Source organism: Panthera leo, chromosome B4 (assembly GCF_018350215.1).
Source record: "Panthera leo isolate Ple1 chromosome B4, P.leo_Ple1_pat1.1, whole genome shotgun sequence".
Lineage (NCBI taxonomy): Eukaryota > Metazoa > Chordata > Mammalia > Carnivora > Felidae > Panthera > Panthera leo.
Window position 1 is genome coordinate 23,769,701 of NC_056685.1, and position 26,597 is coordinate 23,796,297.

Below are 26,597 nucleotides of genomic sequence, written 5' to 3' on the forward strand. Positions count from 1 at the left end.
GTGGAGTCACCATTTACTGAGATAAGAATTATGGGACAGGAGCAGGTTTGGGGCTGCATATTCAGGAGGGGTTGGGATGTGTTAAGTCTGCCTGTTAGACTTCTGAGTGAAGTGTTGAGTAAGCAGTTGGATGCTTAAGTCTGGAGATCAGCAGAGTTGTCAATGCGTAAGTGGTATTTAAAGCTCTGAAATCAGGAAGTGAGTAGATACAGAAGAAAATAACCACAAGGATTGAAGCTCCAGAGATCCCAAACGTGACAGTTAGAAAGATGAGGAGGAACCAGAAAAAGATACTCAGGTGGAGATGCCAGTGAGGCAAGGAAGAGAATCAAGAGAAGTGTACAGGACACTAAAACAAGTATATTTAAGAAGGAGTTTGTTGATGCTGCCAGTACGTTAAGTAAAATGAGGACTTAGACTTGACCATTGGATTTAGCAGTGTAAGGCCATTAATGTTCTTAACAAGAGCTATTTCCATGGAGTAAGAAATGGCAGCCTGACTGAAATGGGTTTTCTTAAAGTATGAAAAGAAATTAAGTAGAGATAATTCTTTTGAGGATTTTTCTTGCTATAAAGTGAGGAAATAAAAGAGTAGATGAAAGAAATTGGAACTCAAGAAAGGGTGTTGTGTTTGTTTCTTTTCAGACAAGTACTATAATACCTGAGAGGGAAAAATGAGTGATGTTAGGAATGAGAGAGGAACCAGTGGAAGTGGTATCCTTGAATAAATGAGAGAAGACAGAATCCAGTGAACCAAAAGAGGGGCTGGCCAAAGATAGAGGTGGGGACAGTTTATCAATAGTGACTTAATTCTAAAACATCCAGTGTTGGCAGGGATGTGAAGAAAAAGGAACATTCATGCACTGTTGGTGGGAATGCAAATTGGTGCAGCCATGGTGGAAGACAGTATGGATGGAAGTTCCCCCAAAAATTAAAAGTAGAACTACCATATGATCCAGGAATTACACTACTTGGTATTTACTCAAAGAAAACAAAAATACTAATTCAAAGGGATACACGCACTCCTATGTTTATTGCAGCATTATCTACAATAGCCAAACTGTGGAAACAGCCCAAGTGTCCATTGATAGATGAATGGATAAAGAAGATGTGGTGTGTGTGTGTGTGTGTGTGTGTGTGTGTGTGTGTGTGTGATGGACTATTATTCAGCCAAAAAAAGAATGAAATTTTGCCAACAAAACAACATGGATGGAACTAGAATATAATGCTAAGTGACATAAACTAGTCAGAGAAAGACAAATACCATGATTTCATTCATATGTGGAATTTAAGAAACAAAACAAACAAAGGAAAAAAAGAGACCAACCAAAAAACAGACTCTTAACTATAGAGAACAAACTGATGGTTGCCAGAAGGCTGTAGGTGGGAGCATGGATGAAATAGGTGAAACGGATTAAGAGTAACACTTATCTTGATGAACACTGAGTAGTATATGGAATTGTTGAATCACCATATTGTATGCCTGACATGAATATAACACTATGTTAACTACACTGGAATTAAAAAATTTAAAAAATAGTGACCTAATTCTCTAAGCAATGAGAAACCATTAAAGTCTACTGAGTAAGTGGTATGGTTCTTGTTATTCCTCATAGTCTATTCCTTTTACGAATGGACAAATTCAAATGCTTAAAAGTACAGTTGACCCTTGAACAACATGGGCTTGAGCTGCACTGGTTCACTTGTATGCAGATTTTTTTCAATAAATACAATATAACACTGTAAGTGTATTTTCTCTTATTATTTTCTTTTTTTTTAATTTTATTTATTTTGAGGGTGAGAGAGCGTGTGAGCAGGGGAGGAGCAGAGGGAGAGGGGGAGAGAGAATTCTGCACAGAGCCCAACGTGAGGCTTGATCTCACAAACTATGAGATCATGACTTCTGAGCTAAAATCAAGAATCAGACACTTAACCACTGAACCACCCAGGCACCCCTATTCTTCATGATTTTCTTAATAGTATTTTCTTTTCCTAGCTTACTTTATTGTAAGAATACAGAATAAAATATGTATAACATAGAAAATATGTGCTGATCAACTTTATGTTATCGGTAAGGCTTCCGGTCAACACTATAGTTAAGTTTTGAGGAGTCAAAAGTTATACCTGGATTTTTGACTTTGTGGAGGCATTGGAATCTCTAACCCCACATTGTTTCAAAAGTCTACTGTATCTCCAAAAATAAACCTTGAAAATACAGTTTTGTTCAAAACACCAAGTAGATGAGAATTTCATGGCCAGAAAAGTTGAAACAAACCATGGTGTCTATCTCAGCAGCTTCCACAGCCTTCGTGTCAAATCAAGAACCTTTGGCTATTCTCTGAAGTTGCTGAAATGTTTCCTTTGAAAATAAATTCCTAGTGCCTGAAACCAATTTTCTACGTACGTCTAACCATTTGAAAATTCACAATGGGGTTTATTTTGTATTTCTCTTAAAAATTGATGAATAATAATTTTTAATGTTGCCATTCCTTGGCCACCAATGGTCTGACACTACCTCAGACAAAATTGGAAATCTAATGAATTCAGATCTCTCTGACTCACCAATTTGTAACAGATCAAGTCACACATAGGAATTTAGAGGAAGCTTCCAAGCAAATTATATATAGGAGAGTTCTTGATAGAATTAATGGACTCTTTTCATTATCTGTGAGGTAAGCTTGACATGTTGTAATTTTCCAATAGAGAGGAGAAAACAGATAAAATATATTAGGCTATTTTCTGAAAAGTGGTCATCATTGAATTTAGGAAATCAGCTTCGTAGAAGTTTTTTTAATCTCCTATATATCTAAAACCTACTTCCGCTATGATCAGTGATAAGTTCTCAAGTCAGAAAGGATTTTTCTCTTTGTACTGTTCCACAGACATGAACGTATTCACACCAAGAAAAGTAACTTCAGTAGATCACTAATATCCACTCTGAAGGATGTAGACGATTTAGCAACCCTAGAAGTTTTGGATGAGGTAAGAAACGTGGCTTAATTAAACTTAAACGTTCTAGATTTTGTTTAATTTATAGATATGAACAGGAAGTTGTTTGAACAGCATCTGTATGCAATGTCTCTTAGCTTCCTGATTATCTCTCCCATCTTCACTTTTAATAAGTATAACTCAAATTTCCCGATCTTTCCAACCTAACGTCAATTTTTTTCTTTTTTTGATAGGTTACAAAGGTGTGGGTTCCCACTAGCATGGGTTGCTTATAAGTTACAGACCCTTTTTCCTCTGAATTATTTCCAGAAAGCTCAGAGGGATGATTTACTGAGGTCAGAAAATGGTCTGCTTCCTACAACCTCTAATGTGGCATCCTCCTTCTATTTCCTCTTCTGTTCCACTCTCAGTGTCTATACCCAGAGGCTTCTAGGAAACCTCAAGAGCCTGTCTGTCTTAACTAGGGTCAGTGTCCTGCTTGTGGGGTCCCAGATCCCCTGATATCAGAGAGCTGGGCCTTTAGGGCAGTGAATTCTACTTGACGCTTCTTACCCAGTGCCTCACAGCTATCTCAAGCATCTCTTATGAAGGTACAAATACAAGCCAGTAAATTATAGCTTCAGCCTCCCTTCCTCTCATCTCCCTTCATTCCGGATAATCAGATCATTAGAGAAATAAGTAGCTCCTTTTCAATAACAAGTTGGGATCTCTATCCTGCCTGATCAACTTTTTTTTTTTTTTTTAAATACATCTGATACATGCCAGAACATTTTCCTTTGAGATTCATCAAATCAGGAGACATCTTCTGAGCAGAAGTAGTCATTTGGTAAATTTAGGGTGGCTTAAACAACTGAAGTACTTGCTCGAAATAATCTTTCTTGGGAACATCAAATATCTTGTAATCAAGTAGTGTTCTCAAGTCAGAGATTTGCCAGCACCTTTATGAATCTTTTCATACCACATTTTTCAATGATGTGAATTTCTGGATTTGTATATTATAAAGAAGACTTCACTCATCATGTTGCTGACCTATATATTAAACACTGGGTTTATTTGTTTCTGTTATCTGTGCTTTTGTTTTTGTCTCTTTTGAGCTATGATGTTTTGCTATTCTCGTGTCATGTCTTAAATGATGATTTCTGACACTATTAAAATTGATTCCATGTACTCATGATTTATCAACTATGAAAGTTACTTCTCCACACATTTCACTGTACCTCATAAAGCCAAATGTCTCAGCAAAGGGCTAAGATATTCTACAGAGCCACTAAATAACCTTGATTTGGAATAAAATCATGTTCACTGTATCTTCCCTTCCCTTTTCTATTGGTTTTTCTCTCTCTTTTTTTTTTTCATCTTCCACATTTACTTACTTCCTGGAAGGCTTTCTACATATAATATCCCTGTAATATCTCACGTGACCTTTGGAAAACGCACAGAACAATGCCATACCTCTATGGCTCTCAAAACAAGAAAATGTCTGCCAAGTGGAAGGATAGTTGCTGACCCAACGTTATACTTCTTACTATCAGCATATCTATTTCCTTCTGATCCTTGGTCCAGATTCCAGATGTTTTATTTATTACTGTTTACATTTTAAATTGTAACTACCCTTAAATTATTTTTAGGAAAAAAATATTTTTATTTTATTACAGAATACAGTCTCCGAGCAACTTGAGAAGTGTTATTCCAGAGATCAGATTTACATCTATGTGGGAGATATACTCATTGCTCTTAATCCTTTTCAGAGTCTGTGTCTTTATTCCACAGAGGTATGTGGTGTGGCTTACATTCTTTTACTTTATACTAGTAATTATACTATTCAGATATTTAAATTAATTTAAATGATGCCAAAGAAAGTTTTATTCAATATCTTGAATAAACAGATTATTATTACTAAAACATAGAGATAGGAAAAATAGAAGGTGAATCAGTCTGGATATGGTTTGTGTTCTTTCTTTTCCCAAAAGTATGTGGTGGAATGTTAATTACTTATAGTTATTGGTAACTGGCCTGTACTATGTATCATATTAATAAATAGATGCTTACAAAAGTGTATCTTATTGTCTACCTCTGAACCAAGTATGGGAGAGTGAAGAGCATAATTACATTTTTATACAGGTAATATATACTTAATGGCTATGAAACTTGTCATTATGAATTTTAAAATTCCTTTTGACATATTAGTTGGTTTTTAGTATCAGACAGTGTGTGTTTTTTTGAATATGAGTATATAATTATCTATTATTCAAGCCCTAATGGTTTAAATACAGATTAGTATTCTGGAATTAAGCTAGGCTGTTTTTCTTTTTCTTTTTTTTTTTTTTAATTTTTTCTTTAAGTAATCTCTATACCCCCCATGGGGGTTGAACCCAGGATCCTGAGATTAAGAGTCACATGCTCTTCTGACTGGACCAGTCAGGCACCCTTCTCATTTTTTCATTTTTTATTTTATTTTTTATTTCTTAAAGATTGTTTATACTTTTTTTAATGTTTATTTTTGAGAGAGAGAGAAAACACGTGGGGGAGGAACAGAGAGAGGAGGACAGAGGATCCAAAGCGGGCTCTGTGCTGACAGCAGCGAGCCCGATGTGGGGCTCAATCTCACAAACTACTAGATCATGACTTGAGCTGAAGTCAGATACTCAACCAGCTGAGCTACGGAGGCATCCCTATACTTTTTTTTAAGTTTATTTATTTATTTTGAAAGAGAGAGTACAGGGTAGAGAGAAAGAGAAAATCCCAGGCAGGCTTCTCACTATCAGCACAGAGCTCGACGTAGGGCTCGATCCCTAGAGCTGTGAGATCATGACCTAAGCCGAAATCAAGAAATTACAGTATTTTGGGTTTCTGTTTGCTTGTTTTTTTGCTTTTTGGGGTTTTTTTTCTGAAATAATGGTATTTTGAAACGTTAAGTTCTTCTTTGAAAGTGGTTTGCACTCCCAAAAAAGTCTTCTTTTAAATACTGCTCCCAGTGTGATACTATATTTTATTATGTCACATCCTATTTCTGGGGTTTTTTTACATAATTATTTTACAATTTTACAATTAATTATTTTACAATTAATTTACAATAATTTTTACAAATTATTTTACATAATTGTGCATGATTTGTGCATGTAAATATGGGTAGTATGTGTGTGTAACATGTATGAAAAGTTTTAGTGGTGTGAGAGTGTATTTTGATTTATGTTTTGCTTAAAAATTGAGAGTTCTGTCTATAAATAATTTAATATTTAAACAAAAACAAAAAGAAAAGCCCCACAAAATGTGTTCTTTTTAACCATTAGCATTCAAAACTATATATTGGAGCAAAGAGAACTGCCAATCCTCCTCACATTTTTGCAATGGCTGACGTAGGATACCAGTCCATGATAACATATAATTCAGATCAGGTAAGGAGAGTTTCACATTCTTAGAAATTCCCTTCTTAGGTTCTTATATATAAGCCCGATCTTGTGAGGATGAACTTTTCTCATGGTTTCCTTTTCTTATTGTGCAGTGCATTGTTATTTCTGGAGAAAGTGGTGCTGGAAAGACTGAAAGTGCTCATCTTTTGGTTCGGCAGCTGACGGTGCTTGGAAAGGTATAATTTTTCTCTATCCTAACAGAAATGTTTGTTATACTTCAGAACCTAATATAACTGATTAGATTAATGCTTGCTAATTCCCACATTTGATAATGTACAGAAATTATAAAACACACTTGTTATCCTCTGTGAGTTTAAAATATAACAAACAGTATAAAAAGTATATGCTCTGGAGCGCCTGGCTGGCTCAGTCTATTAAGCGGCTGACTTCGGTTCAGGTCATGATCTCACAGGTTGTGAGTACGAGCCCTGTGTCAGGCTCTGTGCTGACAGCTCAGAGCCTGGAGTCTCCTTCAGATTCTGTGTCTCCCTCTCTGTCTGCCCCTACCCCACTTGTGCTCTTTCTCTGTCTCTCAAAGGTGAATAAATGTTAATAAATAAACAAATAAATATTAACAAATAAAATAAAAAGCATATGCTCTGTTTTGAGGATATTCTAACTTCTCTCACTCTTATAGTAGGCAAGACTTTATAAATGTGATATTCTCTATTGTTAGCCCCAGCACATTCACTAAATGCCTTCTTTACTTTTCTCCTTTTATTCCTTGTGGGTAAAAAAGAAGCTAATATACAAAAATCAATTTTACATATATAATATATATATCATCTATGTTATATGTAATACAAAAGTTAATTTGTATTATATATATAATAATAAATTATAATGATAGCAATGATAAATTATAAATTGAAATGTTAAAGTCTCATTTACAATAGCACCAAAAAATTAGCAATTTATATCTAAATCTTCTAAAATATGTACAAAATTTGTATGCTGAAAAATGGAAAAAATGGATAAAGGAAATCAAAGAAGACCTACATAAATGGACTATACCATGTCCACGGATTAAAAGATTCATTATGCCAATTCTTCATATGCCATTATGCCAAAGTTGATCTGTAGATTCAGTGCCATTACAATAAAAATACCAGCAGGATTTTTTTTTCTGTAGAAATTGACAAGCTGAATCAAAATTTTATATGGAAAAACAAAAGAGCTACAATAATCAAACAAATTTGATAAAGAACAAAGTTGGAGAGCTAATACTACTTGATTTTCACTCTCTGTAGAGCTACAATAGTTATTATATTCAATGTTAAAAGCCTAATTCACCAGGGAAAAATATTAGATTTCACCAAAATTAAGAACTTCTGTTCTCTGAATGACATTGTTAAAATGAAACAACAAGCTACATACTCAGAGAAACTATTTGCAAGTCACGAATCTAATAAAACTTGTATCTTTAATATATATATTATAAAAAAACTCTTAAAACCCAATAATAAATCGAATAACAAAAAATTAACAAAAGGATGTATTAACTAGAGTTAGCTGATAAAAGTATATTTTTAAAAATGAACAGAAGGCTTGAGCAGTCACTTCACCAAAGACAATATGTAGATGGCAGATAAACAAATGAAAAGTTGTTCAACATCAGTTGTCATTGGGGAAGTGCAAATTAAAACACAATGAGACATCATTACACACCTATTAAAATGTCTAATTTTTTCTTTTATCTAATAATACCAACTGCTGAGAAGCATGGGGAATAACTGGAATGCTCATATATTTCTGTTGAAATACAAAATACTGCAGTCACTTTGGAAAATAGTTTGGAAGTTTTGTTTTTGGGGTTTTTTTGTTGTCTTTTAAAGTTCATTTTGAGAGAGAGAGAGACAGAGAGACAGAGAGAGAGAGAGAGAGAGAGAGAGAACAAGTGGGGGATGGGCAGAGAGAGAGGGAGAGAAAGAATCCTAAGCAGGGTCCATGCTCTCAGCGTGGAGCCTAGTGCAGGGCTCAAACCCATGAACTGTGAGATCATGACCTGAGCTAAAATCAAGAGTCAGACGCTTAACCGATGAACTACCCAGGCACCCTGGGAATATTTTTATAAATTTAAACTATACTTATCATCCAGCCCAGCAATCCTACTCTTATTTATCGAAATAAATAAGTTTATATTCTTAAAAAAATAAATAAGTTTATTTATTCTTATTCTATTTATTTATTCTCAAAAAAATAAATAAGTTTATTTATCCAAATAAAATGAAAACTCATGTTCATACAGAAACCACAGACAAATACGTATAGTGGCTTTGTTCATAATCTCCAGAATGAGGAAACAACCAAACAAGGGAATGGATAAACAAACCAGTACATCTATACAGTGGAATATTCTTCAATAACAAAAAGGAACAAACATTGATACAAGGAATGAATCTCATTAGATGAGATTTGGATGAATGTCAGATGCATTGTGTTAAGTCAAAAGAGTCAGATTCAGATGACTATATGCTATATGATTCAATTTATATGTCATTCCTGAAAATTTAAAGTTATAGAGACAGGGTCATCTGAGTGGCTCCATCAGTTAAATATCTGCTGTTGATTTCAGCTCATGATCTCATGGTTGGTGGGTTCAAGCCCTGTGTTGGGCTCTGTGCTGACAGTTTGGAGTCTGGAGCCTGCTTTGGATTCTGTGTCTCCCTCTCTCTCTGCCCCTCCCCCCACTCTGAAAAAAATTTTAAAAAAACATTAAAAAATTAAAATTATAGAGAGAAACAAATCAGTGATTGTCACAGGCTGGGGATGGAGGGAGGGGTTGACTATAAAGGGTAGCGATATAGTTTTGGGAGGTGATGAAACTGTCCTATGTGTGGATTTATAGTGGGGGTTATTTGATTGTACATGTTTGTAAAAACTTTCAGAACTGTGCTCTATAAAGGATAAATTTTTTTAAAATATTTTAATGTTTATTATTTATTTTTGAGAGACACAGAGAAACAGAGCACAATTGGGAGAGGGGCAGAGAGAGAAGGAGACACAGAATCTGAAGCAGGCTCTAGGCTCTGAGCTGTCGGCACAGAGCCCAATGCAGGGCGCGGGGCTTGAACCCACAAACACGTGAGATCACAATCTGAGCCAAAGTCAGATGCTTAACCTCTTAACCAACTGAGCCACTATAAAGGATGAATTTTACTGTGTGTAAAAATATACCTTAATTTTTGAAAAAGAGAAGTTGATGATAGAAACTTGGTTTGATTTTCCAGGTAGGGTCCTTGAATAAAGTCAAGAAATATATATATATATATATATATATATATATATATATATATATATATATATATATGACTAAAATTAAGGAAAAAAAAACCATTGTGTACAACTGATCCCTGTGAAGATTTTTATTATGATCCACATAGTTATACACGATATAGTATTCTATTAAAATTTTTCCTCACTATGATTATAAGAATCTTCTAAGTACTGTGAGTGTAAGGACAGACTTAATCTCTCCATAAAAGGGTGAAGCTTCATCATGTCAAAACAACTTCTTAATTGAATCTAATTCATTTTCAGAATCATCAGTTGACAGATTTCTGTGCTTATATTAAAAATCAATTAACTGACAGATTTCTGTGCTTGTATTAAAAAATCAATTAACTAGTTTTTATGTTTTCAATCACGTGTGTGGGTATGAAATAGAAACATGACTTTGCTAGAACTGGAACAGCCAGTAGTGACCAGGAAGCTAGTGCTACCTCAGGACTGTCATCCCAGTCCCTTCTGCATCCCATTTTCCATCAACTTCCCCTCTCCTTACTTCTAGGATAAGAAGGAAAAAAAAGGTGTAATTTTTGAGGGAGAGGGGTGGTGAGGCACAGCATATTATCTTGCCATAGAAGACTTGAACACCTGACTTAATTTACTCAAGGACCGTCCATGTCCACAAGGGCCTTTGCTATTCTCTTTTGTGGTTGCATAGAGGGTCCCGTCAATGATGGATTAACTTGTGCGTGACTTTTGTTTTGCAGATGTCAGTAAACCTGTTTATCTACTCACTTTATCTTATTCAGGAGCTAAAAATGTGATTTAATATTAACTGGGAATATATATCTCTCCCAGAATCCTACCCATATTAGATCTTATCATGTCTTTTACTTATCTCCTGGATAAAGATTTACCAGATACAAAACAGGATGTTTGGTGGGTTGAATTTACATTTGTAATATGCAGTCCTTATAATCTTATTTAATAAAGGCACTGCTAGTTAATACAGGTGGATAAAGATGCTTTCTCACCTTTTATATGAGTGCAAATCCAGCCCCATTTTAGAAGGCCTAAGCTTGTTCCAATGCTCATTATTCTCTTCTCTCAACCCTTATTGCCTATTAGAAGCTACTAAAAGTCTTTATATGCCCCCAAACCCTCCTTGTAAATACCCACTCCAGCCCACCTATGTCCTAACATGGCCCGTGTTCCAGAAATACCAACTGCTCCTCTCCCTTACCTGTATAATTTGCATACCTTTAACACAGCTGATCTCAACCAGGTATTACATTAAACATAATCTACTCAATCTAATTTCTACCAAGATGTGAATGACTGATACCTCCTTAACCTAATTATAACAATAACACTTGTTTCAGGGAAGGAGTATATGAGATGGGGTAGGAGAAAATAGAGGGACAGCCAAGTAGGCCCACTGGCCTTGACTGGGGTTCCACCCCTTCCATCCACACTTCTGAACTGTTCTCAGTTTTCACAGTTCCTCCCTTTCCCCTACTTCTGAATTTACAAATTATCTTTACTCCCTTATTTCCAGCTTTAACAGCTTCCATGGAAGCAAGGGAAGTGGTTCTGACCTTGGGGAGCATTTGGATGGGGGCCCAGGGAAGTAGAAGAGGAATAACAAAATGAGAGGTATACCCCAGTATGCATAGTCTGCTTATAAATTGTGTTTGTAAATCGAGCACTGACCAGAACTATATTTCAGTAGAAAAAGTACAGAACATCTCTTTGCCCCTTGGAGAAAGCAAGTGGGTGAATGCACTTACGGGAAAGGAAAAATAGTCTAGATATTGTAACATCTGGCAGTATGCCAAGAATATGCTCTCAGTACATTTATGTCTACATATAGTGCTTATCAAAGAAGAGGCATTTTATTATATACAAAATCAATTTTTTACATTTAAAGAACAATCTTGACATTTTCTCTAGGCTAATAACAGAACTCTGCAAGAGAAGATTTTACAAGTGAACAATTTGGTGGAAGCCTTTGGCAATGCCTCCACTATTATAAATGACAATTCCAGCCGATTTGGAAAATACTTAGAAATGAAATTTACCTCTTCTGGAGCTGTAGTGGGAGCACAGATTTCTGAATACCTTCTGGAGAAATCCCGAGTTATCCACCAGCCTCTGTAAGTCCGTGTCAAATATTTTCTTTTTTTCTGGGAAACAAGCAAAAATAATGCTTTTGTTTTAATGCTAAAATGTCTTACGTATTCAACAAACTCAACAAAATGTTATTGATCATCTACTACGTGCAACGCACTTGTTAGAATTGAAAAGGTCCCTCAGCACTGTCTTACTCTCACATGTGTTATATCTAGTAGAGGAGTTAATAAATCACCTAAAATTTATGATACCAGATATAAAACGTATGCCCATCATAGATACTAACAGGTAAAATTGGAATGATTTCGGAAGTAGGGGAGCATATATTTCTTTACACAAAACTAAAGTGAAATTTAATTAGACATCAGTCTTTTTTTCTTTTAAATGTTTACATACATAAATAGATCTTTGTATGAATTCTATCCTTCCTATGGTTATACACATGGGACCAAATAAAAGATTCAGGTATGGCCTTAATTGTATTGCCCTTTTAATTTACAGCTGATTTAATGCTGTAAATTCCATGCTTTGGCGTTAAGTTAAAGGAGTTCCTTTCAGCAGTTTATAGCTGAATGGCAATATTTCTCTCCTGTCCTAATGCTTGCAAAACATCTTTGTTTGTTATTCTTATGTGGGAACTATAGTCGAAACATTAGATTTGTACCCCTGTGTTTATATTCCTTTTAAAAAGTGTGGCAAGTTAGTCTTTCCTTTTTCTTCTGTAGGTTTTACACCAAACATACCTACATTACTATAGTAGTAGGTCATTTGTTAAATTCATGGGAACACAAGCTCTTGTTATGTATTACTACATTATTATTTAACATAAATGCTTTCAAAGTTGCTATCATTCAATTTGTGAGTCAATTGTGAATATAAGTTGCCTGGGGTTCACCTCCTGAACTCAGCTTTCAATGTGGAAAATTATCCTTTGGTCCGTGCTCAATTCAAAATACATAAGAAATGATTATAAGACGAGTGTTTTGAATTGTGGCTTCACTACATGTTAGTTCACTTTGGGTAAGATATTTAAACCCTAAAAACCCTTCTAAGACCTTGGTTCTATGTGTGATTTGAAAAACTTAACCTCTCTGCACCTCAGGTTTTCATCTTTAAAATGGAAATAGCAGTAGTACCTACCTATCAGTTAAGATAATGCCTGTAAAGCATTTAGCACAATGAATAACACATAGTAAGAACCCATAAGTTTAAGCCATTATTAGCAGTAATGGTGTGGATAGTTGTGCAAAAACTTAGAAACAACACCTAGCACAGTACAGTAGATGGCAGCTACTATTATCGATGTGTGCCAGGGCTTAGTGAATACACATGTCTGTGCCTCTGTCACCCATGCCTAGAGGAACCTTGGGGTCTTATACAGATGTGCAGACTTAACTGGTTCTCAAAACAATCTGTCCTGTTCTCAGAACTGTGTAAGACTCTCCTTCAGGCCTCTGGGGAAGAACTACCTAAGGGCGTGAATTACTGAGATTTGGGTGGGGCCACCATGGTACACAGTGTCAGGGGTACCATACACCGGGATTCTATGGAACTATGTGTCTTATGAACAGTAACTTCTGATGCTACACAATGAGGCCCTGTGTTTGTAATAATAGAAATAACCTTGTTAATGTTTATTGATATAGGATATATTCTAGGAAATTGCACAATTAACATCATATTTTAGACAGGCTGTGAGTTAATTAAGCTTTTTTTCCCAACTATCCAAAAGAACTATTCTAGTTTTACAATGTTGTTGATTGAGGAAAAGCACTCTTAGGGCACCTGCATGGCTCAGTCGGTCGTTAAGCATCCTCTTGATTTTGGTCCAGGTCATGATCTCACAATTTGTGAGATTGAGCCCCCCCTTAGGGCTCTACACTAACAGTACAGAGTCTGCTTAGGATTCTCTCTCTCCCTCTCTCTTTGCCCTTCCCCTGCTCGTTCACACACATGTGCGTGTGCTGTCTCTCAAAGTAAGTAAACATTTTTTTTAAAAGGCACTCTTAAGTTCCCAACTTACAGTCAGGTTGAAATCCAACTCAGTTTATAATTTGAATATAGCTGCCTTGTAATTTTTCCATTTTTCTATTTTTTTACACCTATATTTTTCTTTTACTTAGTTTCAGTTGCATTTTTAAATTCTAGAGAAGCTTTTCGTGATCTTTGAAAATGAAGTGTCAAACAGACAAGTGAAGAATTCTTTCAGTCAGAGAACAAGGCAGAGTGAAGAATGAGTCTAGGTGACAGAGAAGAAGCAGAACAGACATCTATGTCTTTTAAATGAACTTACCCTTTCTTTTAAGGAAATAAGTTCTTTTCTCTTTTTGCCTCTGCCCATGTCATCCCACCCTAATCTCTCACCACATTTATTTTTATATATATTTGTATTTATCTATATATGTTTGTATATTTTAAATATTTATAAATATAAATAAGTATAAATAATTTATGAATATATTCATAAATACATGTTTATATGTGTGTTATATATGTTTATATATTTTTAATTTATTTTTTAACATATTTATTATTTATTTTTGAAAGAGAGGGAGGGAGAGACCCCCAAGTAGGCTTCATGCCGACAGCTCAGAACCTGACGAGGGACTCAAACTCATGAACTGTGAGATCATGACCTGAGTTGAAATCAGATGTCACTTAATCAACTGAGCCACCCAGTCACCCCTATTTTTTTATTTCTTTTTTTTAAATGTTTATTTATTTGAGAAAGAGAGAGAGCAAGCGAGCACAAGTTGGGGAGGGGCAGAAAAAGAGAGACGGAAGCAGAGAATCTGAAGCAGGCTCCAGGCTCTGAGCTGTCAGCACAGACCCCAACATGGGGCTCAAACCCACGAACTGTGAGATCATGACCTGAGCTGAAGTTGGATGCTTAACCGACTGAGCCACCCAGGTGCCCCTATTTTTTTTTCTTTTTCTAATGATGGAAGTGTCATGTCATTTGTGGCTTAAATCTTCATCTAAATGTGGATAATTTTAAAGAAGAAATTCTTAAAGGGGGTTACTTAATTTCAAGAAGAAAATGAGTATATTGAAATCAATGCTAGATAATTCTCACAAATATACATTATCGCTGTTTCACTGCACTTTCCTTCCATTACTACAGTTTCATGCAGGAAGCATTGATTGTGTTTCACTCACATGCCCAGCACTTTACCAGATGCTGCAGGAGGCATCCATACAGTGGGAGATGTGGTGCTCTCTACAGAGGAAGGAAAATATTATTTATGGAACACTTACTGTGTGTCTGGCACTGTGCTAATAAGCACTTTATATCCATTTTAATTCTTGCAGTGATAGGACAGGATATTCTTGCTGTTTTGCATGTAAGACTGGGACTGAGAATTGTAATAAGTCACCTAATGCCAAAAAGCTAATAAATGACTGAGTTGGGGTTTGAACCCATGTCTCTGTCTGACTCCAAAGTCCATAATTCATTCATTGATCCTTTTGGCAAATACTTATCAAGTACCTACTCTGTGCCAGGAACTGTACTAGGCACAGGAGATATAAAGCTGAATGACATAGGATTGCTCCAATAAAGCAGCTCAGTCTTCTGGATAATGTATGCTTTGAAACAAAACTTGCTGATCATTTGTTGGTTTCTAGTCTCAGGAAAGTAGGCAATGAGTTTATCTGCCAAGTGTAACCAGATAGGGATAAAGGGAGAGGGACTGAGGAGACTCTGCGTCTTAGAGGAAGGAATCTTGGTGGAGAAAGCAGGAATTAAAAATGAAAAATTAAAAACACTGTTTCATGACTATCCTAAGAGGCCTTATGAATGCAAAGCTGCATTGTTGCCTTTCCAAGCCTTATTGCTGGCCGCTTTGTCAAAAACTGAAAGTTTCACAAGTGGGGTAAGCCATACACTTGTGAGAACTTTGCCACATTTTTCAGGGTGTTAGAGGTCTTGGCTGCATAAGTGATCCCCAGGGTCCAGAGCAGATGGACACACATGAGACAGCCCTGAGGACCTTCCCACAAATGACTGAGTGGAACTCTGAAGAAGTATTAGAAGATTCACAGTCAGGGGTGGGGTCAGAGTCAGAGAAACACTATTCAGTAACTTGCTGAGACCCTACATCTGTCCCCAGCCATTCTGAGCTGGGAACCACTGGTCATATGAGCATGTATGGGATGCTATGGTCCTCTGCCTTCTTAAATACAGTTTTGATGTGGTTAAGGGCAAGGTAAGAGATGAGTAATTTTTGGCAGTATTTTCTTTTCCTGTTTCTTTAACTCTCCGATTGTTTATCCAACCAAAGGTCAGTGTATTTCCTATAGCATCTCCAGGTCCTGTCAAATTACAATTCTCAGTAAACGTAAACTGATAATTAAAGAGAAAACCACCAATTGTGTGCATCTACATTTATGACTCACCTCCCTAATTGTACACTGCATTGTTTAAGTGTTGAAGGTGTGACACATAGAGCAATCGATGTGATTTCATTAGAACAAAGTGAACTAAAATATGTGCTGTGCCAGTCTTAGAGAACTTGTATTATTTTGTGGTGAGAAAAGACAAGAGGTAAACTTTTAGCTTTGTTCTAACCTTACTCATGTACGATGCTAGTGTTTGTTGAAGCATTACTGGTGACTGCTCAAGACATGGTGGGGAACTCCCCTTCTAAAGGACATGCTGGTCCTTGCTTCACTGTCCAAGCCCATGGACCACCCTTTACTTGAAAAGCTCACCTGTCTTTTTTCCCCAGCTGGATTCTCTGGATTCCTCTCCTACTTCCCTGAATTTTTTTCCTCTGACTTCGATTCATCCATCATTCTCCAAACGTGTATTTGCCAAAGATTTGTATTCAGAGTGTTTCTTTTTTCTCTCTCTACTTTCTCACTTAGCAATTCTTTCTGATGCCATGGCATCAACAGGTAGCTCAAAGTGATTGACACCCAAAGATACACTTCTCACTCCCACCTGACTTCACATTTTTCATTTCCATGTACCTAGATATCTTGCTGCCACATATAATTCAACGGAATACACCTTGTCCCACACATCTTTCGTTCCCCATGGTCTCTTTTGGGGGAACGGGAACCATCCTTCTCCATTTATATGAAACCTTGGACCCTCCCTTCACTCCCCATGCCCAAACACTTGTGAGTTGATCTCCAGAATGACTTTCCCAACTTCCTCCACTTTCCCTTCCTCTGCTGCTATTTTACCTCAAGCCCTTGTTCCCTCTGACTCAGACATTTGAAAGAATTGGATTTCCTGGACATTTGAACTCTCTTCCGAGGCATGGTGATATTATGCCCTTTCAGACTCAGGGAACATTCTCAACCCAGAATGCATACCAATCAAATCAGTGTTACTTTTTTCTTTCAAAATGTTTTCCTTCTTTTTGAAATACTCACAAGGAAGAACAGGAAGCCACATTAACCACTTTATCAAGTTGCACACATCCACTTACAAATGTTCATTTGTTAAAGACTAAATAGAGTATCTTAAATAGTTACTAATGTGACACAAATATCAAACGTTGAACCATGTTATTTTAAACCCATATGAATTGTGTGTTGGAGCCCAAAATGAGCTTCCGTAAAAATTATTCTTGTAATGATTTTTGGCAGAATCATGAAACAAAGCTGGAGATTATAAGATGAAGCCACAGATACCCTAAAGCTCCAAATACCTTTTATTGCATCATTGGAGAAGTAAATGTATGTGGATATGTTCATCTTTGTTTCTGAGGAAAACTTACATGTACTGAAATAATAATTTCTAAAAAGAGCAAAGGTAAAACGTCTATCTCAACTGAAATTATATTGCATAATATACAGGAGGAGGAGACCTAGGAAAGTTGTTTTTAAGACTTTATTTTTTTACAGCAGTTTTAGGTTCACAGCAGAATTGAGAGGAAGGTACAGATATACTGCTACCCCAATAGGTGCATAACCTCCCCCATTACCAACATCCCACACCAGAATGCTATACATGTTACAACCGATGAACTTAACCCTGACACATGGTAATCACCGAGAGTCCGTGATTTACATTAAGGTTCGTTCTTGGTGTTGTACTTTCTTTGAGTTTGGACAATTGCTTGGCATGTATCTACTCTTACAGTATTATATATGAGTATTTTCACTGTCTTATACAAGTCTTCTGCTCTGCCTATTCATCCTTGCCTCCCCCGACTTCTGGCAACCAATGATCATCTTACCTTCTTCATAGTTTTGCCTTTTCCAGAAGGTCATATAGGTGGAATCATACAATATGATGGTATGTAAAAGCGGCCTTTGCACATTGGCTTCTTTCACTTAGTAATATGCACGTAAAGATTCTCCGTGTCTTTTCATGGCTTCATAGGTCATTGCTTTTTAGCACTGAATTAATATTCCATTGGATGTACAGTTTATTTATCCATTCACCTACTAGCAACTTCTTGGTTGTTTCAAGTTTTGTCAGTGATGAATAAAACTGCTACAAACATCCATATACAGATTTTTGTGTGAACACAAATTTTCTACCCCTTTCGCTAAATACCGAAGACCTCAATCGCTGGAACATATGGTAAGAATACCTTGAGTTTTGTAAGAAATGCCAAACTGTCTTCCAAAGTGGCTGTACCAGTTTACATTCCCACCAGCAGTGAATGAGAGTTCCTGTGGTTCTGCATCCTGGCCAACATTTGGTTTTGTCAACAAACAGATGTATAGTGATATCTCCTTGTGGTATTGATTTGCATTTCCCTGATGACATATGATGTGGAGCATCTTTTCATATGCTCATTTGACATCTGTAATATCTTCTTTGGTGAGGTGTCTGTGAAGGCTTTTGGTCCATTTTTTAATCAGGTTGTTTTCTTATTGTTGATTTTTTAAAAAGTTCTTTGTATATTTTGGATAACAGTCCTTTATCAGATGTTTCTTTTGTAAATATTTTCTCCCAACCTGTGGCTTGTCTTCTCATTCTCTTGAAAATGCTTTTTTTTTCAATATATGAAATTTATTGTCAAATTGGTTTCCATACAACACCCAGTGCTCATGCCAAAAGGTGCCCTCCTCAATACCCATCACCCACCCTCCCCTCCCTCCCACCTGCTATCAACCCGCAGTTTGTTATCAGTTTTTAAGAGTGCTTTGACTCTCTCCCACTCTAACCTCTTTTTTTTTCCTCCCCTCTCCCATGGGTTTGTGTTAGGTTTCTCAGGATCCACATAAGAGTGAAAACATATGGTATCTGTATTTCTCTGTATGGCTTATTTCACTTAGCATAACACTCTCCAGTTCCATCCACGTTGCTACAAAGGGCCATATTTCATTCTTTCTCATTGCCACGTAGTACTCCATCGTGTATATAAACCATAATTTCTTTATCCATTCATCAGTTGATGGACATTTAGGCTGTTTCCATAATTTGGCTATTGTTGAGAGTGGGGTACAAGTGCCCCTATGCATCACTACTCCTGTATCCCTTGGGTAAATTCCTAGCAGTGCTATTGCTGGGTCATAGGGTAGGTCTATTTTTAATTTTTTGAGGAACCTCCACACTGTTTTCCAGAGCGGCTGCACCAGTTTGCATTCCCACCAACAGTGCAAGAGGGTTCCCGTTTCTCCACATCCTCTCCAGCATCTATAGTCTCCTGATTTGCTCATTTTGGCCACTCTGACTGGCGTGAGGTGATATCTGAGTGTGCTTTTGATTTGTATTTCCCTGATGAGGAGCGATGTTGAGCATCTTTTCATGTGTCTGTTGGCCATCTGGATGTCTTCTTTAGAGAAGTGTCTATTCATGTTTTCTTCCCATTTCTTCACTGCGTTATTTGTTTTTCAGGTGTGGAGTTTGGTGAGCTCTTTATAGATTTTGGATACTAGCCCTTTGTCCGATATGTCATTTGCAAATATCGTTTCCCATTCTGTTGGTTGCCTTTTAGTTTTGTTGGTTGTTTCCTTTGCTGTGCAGAAGCTTTGTATCTTCATGAGGTCCCAATAGGTCATTTTTGCTATTAGTTCCCTTGCCTTTGGGGATGCGTCAAGTAAGAAATTGCTGTGGCTGAGGTCAGAGAGGTCTTTTCCTGCTTTCTCCTCTAGGGTTTTGATGGTTTCCTGTCTCACATTCAGGTCCTTTATCCATTTTGAGTTTATTTTTGTGAATGGTGTGAGAAAGTGGTCTAGTTTCAACCTTCTGCATATTGCTATCCAGTTCTCCCAGCACCATTTGTTAAAGAGACTGTCTTTTTTCCACTGGACGTTCTTTCCTGCTTTGTCAAAGATTAGTTGGCCATACGTTTGTGGGTCTAGTTCTGGGGTTTCTGTTCTATTCCACTGGTCTATGTGTCTGTTTTTGTGCCAATACCATGCTGATTACAGCTTTGTAGTAGAGGCTAAAGTCTGGGATTGTGATGCCTCTCGCTTTGGTCTTATTCTTCAAAATTACTTTGGCTATTCAGGGCCTTTTGTGGTTCCATATGAATTTTAGGATTGCTTGTTCTAGCTTTGAGAAGAATGCTGGTGCAATTTTGATTGGGATTGCATTGAATGTGTCGATAGCTTTGGGTAGTATTGACATTTTGACAATATTTATTCTTCCAATCCAAGAGCATGGAATGTTTTTCCATTTCTTTATGTCTTTTTCAATTTCCTTTATAAGCTTTCTATAGTTTTCAGCATACAGATCTTTTACATCTTTGGTTAGATTTATCCCTAGGTATTTTATGCTTCTTGGTGCAATTGTGAATGGGATCAGTTTCTTTATTTGTCTTTCTGTTGCTTCATTGTTAGTGTATAAGAATGCAACTGATTTCTGTACATTGATTTTGTATCCTGCAACTTTGCTGAATTCATGTATCAGTTCTAGCAGACTTTTGGTGGAGTCTGTCAGATTTTCCATGTATAATATCATGTCATCTGCAAAAAGTGAAAGCTTGACTTCATCTTTGCCAGTTTTGATGCCTTTGATTTCCTTTTGTTGTCTGATTGCTGATGCTAGCACTTCCAACACTATGTTAAACAACAGCGGTGAGAGTGGACATCCCTGTCGTGTTCCTGATCAGGGAAAAAGCTCTCAGTTTTTCCCCATTGAGGATGATGTTAGCTGTGGGCTTTTCATAAATGGCTTTTATGATGTTTAAGTATGTTCCTTCTATCCCGACTTTCTCGAGGATTTTTATTAAGAAAGGATGCTAAATTTTGTCAAATGCTTTTTCTGTATCGATTGACAAGATCATATGGTTCTTATCTTTTCTTTTATTCATGTGATGTATCACGTTGATGGATTTGTGAATGTTGAACCAGCCCTGCATCCCAGGAATGAATCCCACTTGATCATGGTGAATAATTCTTTTTATATGCTGTTGAATTCGATTTGCTAGTATCTTATTGAGAATTTTTGCATCCATATTCATCAGGGATATTGGCCTGTAGTTCTTCTTTTTTACTGGGTCTCTGGTTTAGGAATCAAAGTAATATTGGCTTCATAGAATGAGTCTGGAAGTTTTCCTTCCCTTTCTATTTTTTGGAATAGCTTGAGAAGGATAGGTATTATCTCTGCTTTAAACATCTGGTAGAGCTCCCCTGGGAAGCCATCTGGTCCTGGACTCTTATTTGTTGGGAGATTTTTGATAACTGATTCAATTTCCTCACTGGTTATGGGTCTGTTCAAGCTTTCTATTTCCTCCTGATTGAGTTTTGGAAGTGTGTGGGTGTTTAGGAATTTGTCCATTTCTTCCAGGTTGTCCAGTTTGTTGGCATATAATTTTTCATAGTATTCCCTGATAATTGCTTGTATCTCTGAGGGATTGGTTGTAATAATTCCATTTTCATTCATGATTTTAATCTATTTGGGTCATCATCTCCCTTTTCTTTTTGAGAAGCCTGGCTAGCAGTTTATCAATTTTGTTTATTTTTTCAAAAAACCAACTCTTGGTTTCATTGATCTGCTCTACAGTTTTTTTAGATTCTATATTGTTTATTTCTGATCTGATCTTTCTTATTTCTCTTCTTCTGCTGGGTTTCGGGTATCTTTGCTGTTCTGCTTCTATTTCCTTTAGGTGTGCTGTTAGATTTTATATTTGGGATTTTTCTTGTTTCTTGAGATAGGCCTGGATTGCAATGTATTTTCCTCTCAGGACTGCCTTCGCTGCATCCCAAAGCATTTGGATTGTTGTATTTTCATTTTGTGTGTTTCCATATATTTTTTAATTTCTTCTCTAATTGTCTGGTTGACCCATTCATTCTTTAGTAGGGTTTCTTTAACCTCCATGCTTTTGGAGGATTTCCAGACTTTTTCCTGTGGTTGATTTCAAGCTTCATAGCATTGTGGTCTGAAAGTATGCATGGTATGATCTCAATTCTTGTATACTTATGAAGGGCTGTTTTGTGACCCAGTATGTGATCTATCTTGGAGAATGTTCCATGTGCACTCGAGAATGTCCCATGTTGCTTTGGGATGCAGAGTTCTAAATATATCTGTCAAGTCCATCTCATCCAATGTATCATTCAGAGCCCTTGTTTCTTTATTGACCATGTGTCTAGATGATCAATCCATTTCTGTAAGTGGAGTGTTAAAGTCCCCTGCAATGACCACATTCTTATCAATAAGGTTGTCTATGTTTGTGAGTAATTGTTTTATATATTTGGGGGCTCCCGTATTCAGCACATAGACATTTATAATTGTTAGCTCTTCCTGATGGATAGACCCTGTAATTATTATATAATGCCCTTCTTCATCTCTTGTTAAAGCCTTTAATTTAAAGTCTCATTTGTCTGATATAAGTATGGCTACTCCAGCTTTCTTTTGACTTCCAGTAGCATGATAAATAGTTCTCCATCCCCTCACTTTCAATCTGAAGGTGTCCTCAGGTCTAAAATGAGTCTCTTGTAGACAGCTAATAGATGGGTCTTGTTTTTTTATCCATTCTGATACCCTATGTCTTTTGGTTGGCACATTTAGTCCATGTACGTTCAGTGTTATTATAGAAAGATATGGGTTTAGAGTCATTATGATGTCTGTAGGTTTCATGCTTGTAGTGATGTCTCTGGTACTTTGTCTCACAGGATCCCCCTTAGGATATCTTGTAGGGCTGGTTTAGTGGTGACGAATTCCTTCAGTTTTTGTTTGTTTGGGAAGACCTTTATCTCTTCTTCTATTCTAAATGACAGACTTGCTGGATAAAGGATTCCAGGCTGCATTTTTCTGTTCATCACATTGAAGATCTCCTGCCATTCCTTTCTGGCCTGCCAAGTTTCAGGAGAGAGATCCGTCACGAGTCTTATCGGTCTCCCTTTATATGTACAGCACGTTTATCCCTAGCTGCTTTCAGAATTTTCTCTTTATCCTTGTATTTTGCCAGTTTCACTATGATATGTCGTGCAGAAGACCGATTCAAGTTACGTCTGAAGGGAGTTCTCTGTGCCTCTTGGATTTCAATGCCTTTTTCCTTCCCCAGATCAGGGAAGTTCTCAGCTATTATTTCTTCAAGTACACCTTCAGCACCTTTCCCTCTCTCTTCCTCCTCTGGAATACCAAATATGCGTAGATTATTTCTCTTTAGTGCATCACTTAGTTCTCTAATTTTCCCCTCATACTCCTGGATTTTTTTATCTCTCTTTTTCTCAGCTTCCTCTTTTTCCATAATTTTATCTTCCAGTTCACCTATTCTCTCCTCTGCCTCTTCAATCCAAGCTGTGGTTGTCTCCATTTTATTTTGTAGTTCATTTATAGCATTTTTTAGCTCCTCCTGACTGTTCCTTAGTCCCTTGATCTCTGTAGCAATAGATTCTCTGCTGTCCTCTATACTGTTTTCAAGCCCAGCGATTAATTTTGTGACTATTATTCTAAATTCACTTTCTGTTATATTGTTTAAATCCTTTTTGATCAGTTCGTTGGCTATCGTTATTTCCTGGAGATTGTTTTGAGGGGAATTCTTCCGTGTCATCATTTTGGATAGTCCCTGGAGTGGTGTGGAACTGTGGGGCACTTCCTCTGTGCTGTTTTGAATAACTTGTGTTGGTGGGTGGGGCCGCAGTCAGACCTGATGTCTGTCCCCAGCCCACCGCTGGGGCCACAGTCAGACTGGTGTGTGCCTTCTCTTCCCCTCTCCTAGGGGCGGGATTCACTGTGGGGTGGTGTGGCCCGTCTGGGCTACTTGCACACTGCCAGGCTTGTGGTGCTGGGGATCTGGCCTATTAGCTGGGGTGGATTGGCAAGGTGCACGGGGGGGGGGGGGGGGGGGGGCACGGGGCAGGCTCAGCTCACTTCTCCTTCAGTGATCTGCTTTGGGAGGGACCCTGTGGCACCAGGAGGGAGTCAGACCCACCGAGGGAGGAATGGATCCTCAGAATCACAGCGTTGGATGTTTGCGCGGTGCAAGCAAGTTCCCCAGCAGGAACTGGTTCCCTTTGGGATTTTGGCTGGGGGATGGGCGAGGGAGATGGCGCTGGCGAGTGCCTTTGTTCCTGGCCAAGCTGAGCTCTTTCGTCTGGGGCTCAACAACTCTCCCTCCCATTGTCCTCTAGTCCTCCCGCTCTCTCCAAGCAGAGCTGTTAACTTATAACCTCCCAGATGTTAAGTCCCGCTTGCTGTCAGAACACACTCCATCCGGCCCCTCCGCTTTTACAAGCCAGACTCGGGGGGCTCTGCTTGGCTGGCTTGGCTGGCGGGCTGCCCCTCCGCCCCAGCTCCCTCCCACCAGTCCATGTAGCGTGCAGTGCCTCTCCGTCCTTTCTACCGGCTTCCGTGGGCCTCTCGTCTGCTCTTGGCTGCAGAGAATCCATTCTGCGAGTCTTCTGGCAGTTTTCTGGGTTATTTAGGCAGATGTAGGTGGAATCTAAGTGATCAGCAGAATGCAGTGAGCCCAGAGTCCTCCTACGCTGCCATCTCTGGCATAGGCTTTTTTCGATTACTGAAAATGCTTTTAACAGAGCAGACAGTTTTTAATTTTAATGAAGTCCAGTTTATCCATCATTTCTTTCATGGATCATGACTTTGTTGTTGTATCTAAAAAGTCATTACCATATCCAGCATCAGCTCTTGTCTTATTTGATCTTCTAAGAGTTTTATAGTTTTGTGTTTTACACATTTAGGTCTATGACCCATTTTGAGTTAATTTTTGTGGATGGTGTAAGGTCTTCATTTGGATTTTTTTTTTTTTTTTTTTTTTTTTTGGTCTTTGCTTCATTGTATTGTCTTAACTACTTTGTCAGGAATCAGTGGTGGGGTACCTGGGTGGCTCAGTTAAGCCTCCGACTTCTGCTCAGGTCATGATCTCATGGTCTGTGAGTTCGAGCCCTGCATTGGGCTCTGTGCTGACAGCTCAGAGCCTGGAGCCTGCTTCACATTCTGTGTCTCCTTCTCTCCCAGCCCTCCCCCACTCATTCTCTGTCTCTCTGTCTCTCTCAAAAATAAAGAAATATTAAAAAAAATTTTTTTAAAGGATCAGTGGACTATATTCTGGGCTCTCCATCTGTCTCATTGATCTATTTGTCTCTTGTGTTTTTGTCAATACCTCACTGTCTGGATTTTGAAAGCTCCATAAGAATTCTTGAAGTCAGGCAATCTCAGTCCTTTAAATTTTTTTCTTGTTAAATACTGAATTGGCCCTTCTGGGTCTTTTGCTTCTCCATATAAACTTTAGAATCTGTTTGTTAGTACCCACAAAATAACTTGCTGGGATTTTAGGTGGGATTGATTTTGTATTTAACCTGTACCCTGCAGACTCGCTATAGTTGCTTACTAGTTTGAGGAATTTTTTTTTTGTCAATTCTGTAGCATTTTCTATACAGATAATAAAGTCATCTGTGAAGAAAGACTTTTATTTCTCCCCTCTCAAACTGTAGGCATGAGTTAGGACTTCCAGTGCAATATTGAAAAGCAGGTGAGAGGGGACATCTTTACCTTGTTCTTGATCTTAGTGTGAAAACTTTCAGTTTCTCAACATTAAATATGATTTTATCTGTAGGTTTTTTTGTGGATATTCTGTACCAAGTTGATGAAGTTCCCCTCTATTCCTAGTTTACTGAGAGTTTTTGTCATGAATGGCTTTTGGATTTTATCAAATGCTTTTTGTGCATCTATTGGTATGATCATGTGATTTTTCTTCTTTAGCCTGTTGATATGATAGAATACATGGATTGATTTTTGAACATCGAACGAACCATGCATGGGTACCTGGGATATATCCCACTTGGTCATGGTGTATAATTCTGTTTATTCATTGCTGGATTCAATTTGCTAATGTTTTGTTGAGGATTTTTTCACTTATGTTCATGAGAGATATTAGTCTATAGTTTCTTATAATATCTTTATTTGGTTTTTGTATTAGGGTAATTCTAGCCTCATTGAATGAGTTTAAGTGTTCACTTTGCTTCTGTCTTCTGAAAGGGATTGTAGAGAATTGGTATAAATTCTGCATGAAGTATTTGGCATAATTCACCAGTGAACCCATCTGGACCTTTCTAGTTTGGAAGATTGTTAATTATTGATTCAACTTCTTTAATAGATTTTGAGCCTATTTAAATGATCTGTTTCTTCTTGTGTGAGTTTTGACATATTGGGTCTTTCAAAGAATTGGTCCATTTCATCTCAGTTTTGAGGGATTGAGTTGCTTATAGTATCCTTTTATTATCCTGTTAATTTCAGTGGGACCTTTGGTGATTGAGGTCCCTTCTTTTATTTCTGTTACTAGTAACTTTTGTCCTCTTTTTTTTTTTTTTCTTTTCCTTAGCCAGACTAGGAGCTTATTTTTTTGTTGTTGTTGTTGTTTTGTTTTTTGTAAAGCTTTTGGTTTCATTGATCTTTCTGTACTAAATTCTGGTTTCTAATTTCATTGATTTCTGCTCTATTTCTTATTTCTTTTCTTCTGCTTACTTTGGGTTTAATTTGCTCATTTTCTAGTTTCCTAAAAT

The 26,597-nt window shown here is 37.3% G+C and overlaps 1 protein-coding gene across 8 annotated transcripts in view; it reads left to right on the forward strand.

Moving 5' to 3' along the window:
• The window catches only part of MYO3A (myosin IIIA), a 241,940-nt gene that overhangs the window by 99,680 nt on the left and 115,663 nt on the right, over nucleotides 1–26,597 (forward strand). For all 8 annotated transcript variants that reach the window (XM_042945148.1, XM_042945151.1, XM_042945153.1 and 5 more), the window contains 5 exons: nucleotides 2,883–2,982; nucleotides 4,605–4,721; nucleotides 6,240–6,344; nucleotides 6,452–6,535; nucleotides 11,541–11,743. In XM_042945148.1, coding sequence (XP_042801082.1) covers nucleotides 2,883–2,982; nucleotides 4,605–4,721; nucleotides 6,240–6,344; nucleotides 6,452–6,535; nucleotides 11,541–11,743 — 609 coding nt within the window. The remainder of the gene's footprint in view (nucleotides 1–2,882; nucleotides 2,983–4,604; nucleotides 4,722–6,239; nucleotides 6,345–6,451; nucleotides 6,536–11,540; nucleotides 11,744–26,597) is intronic.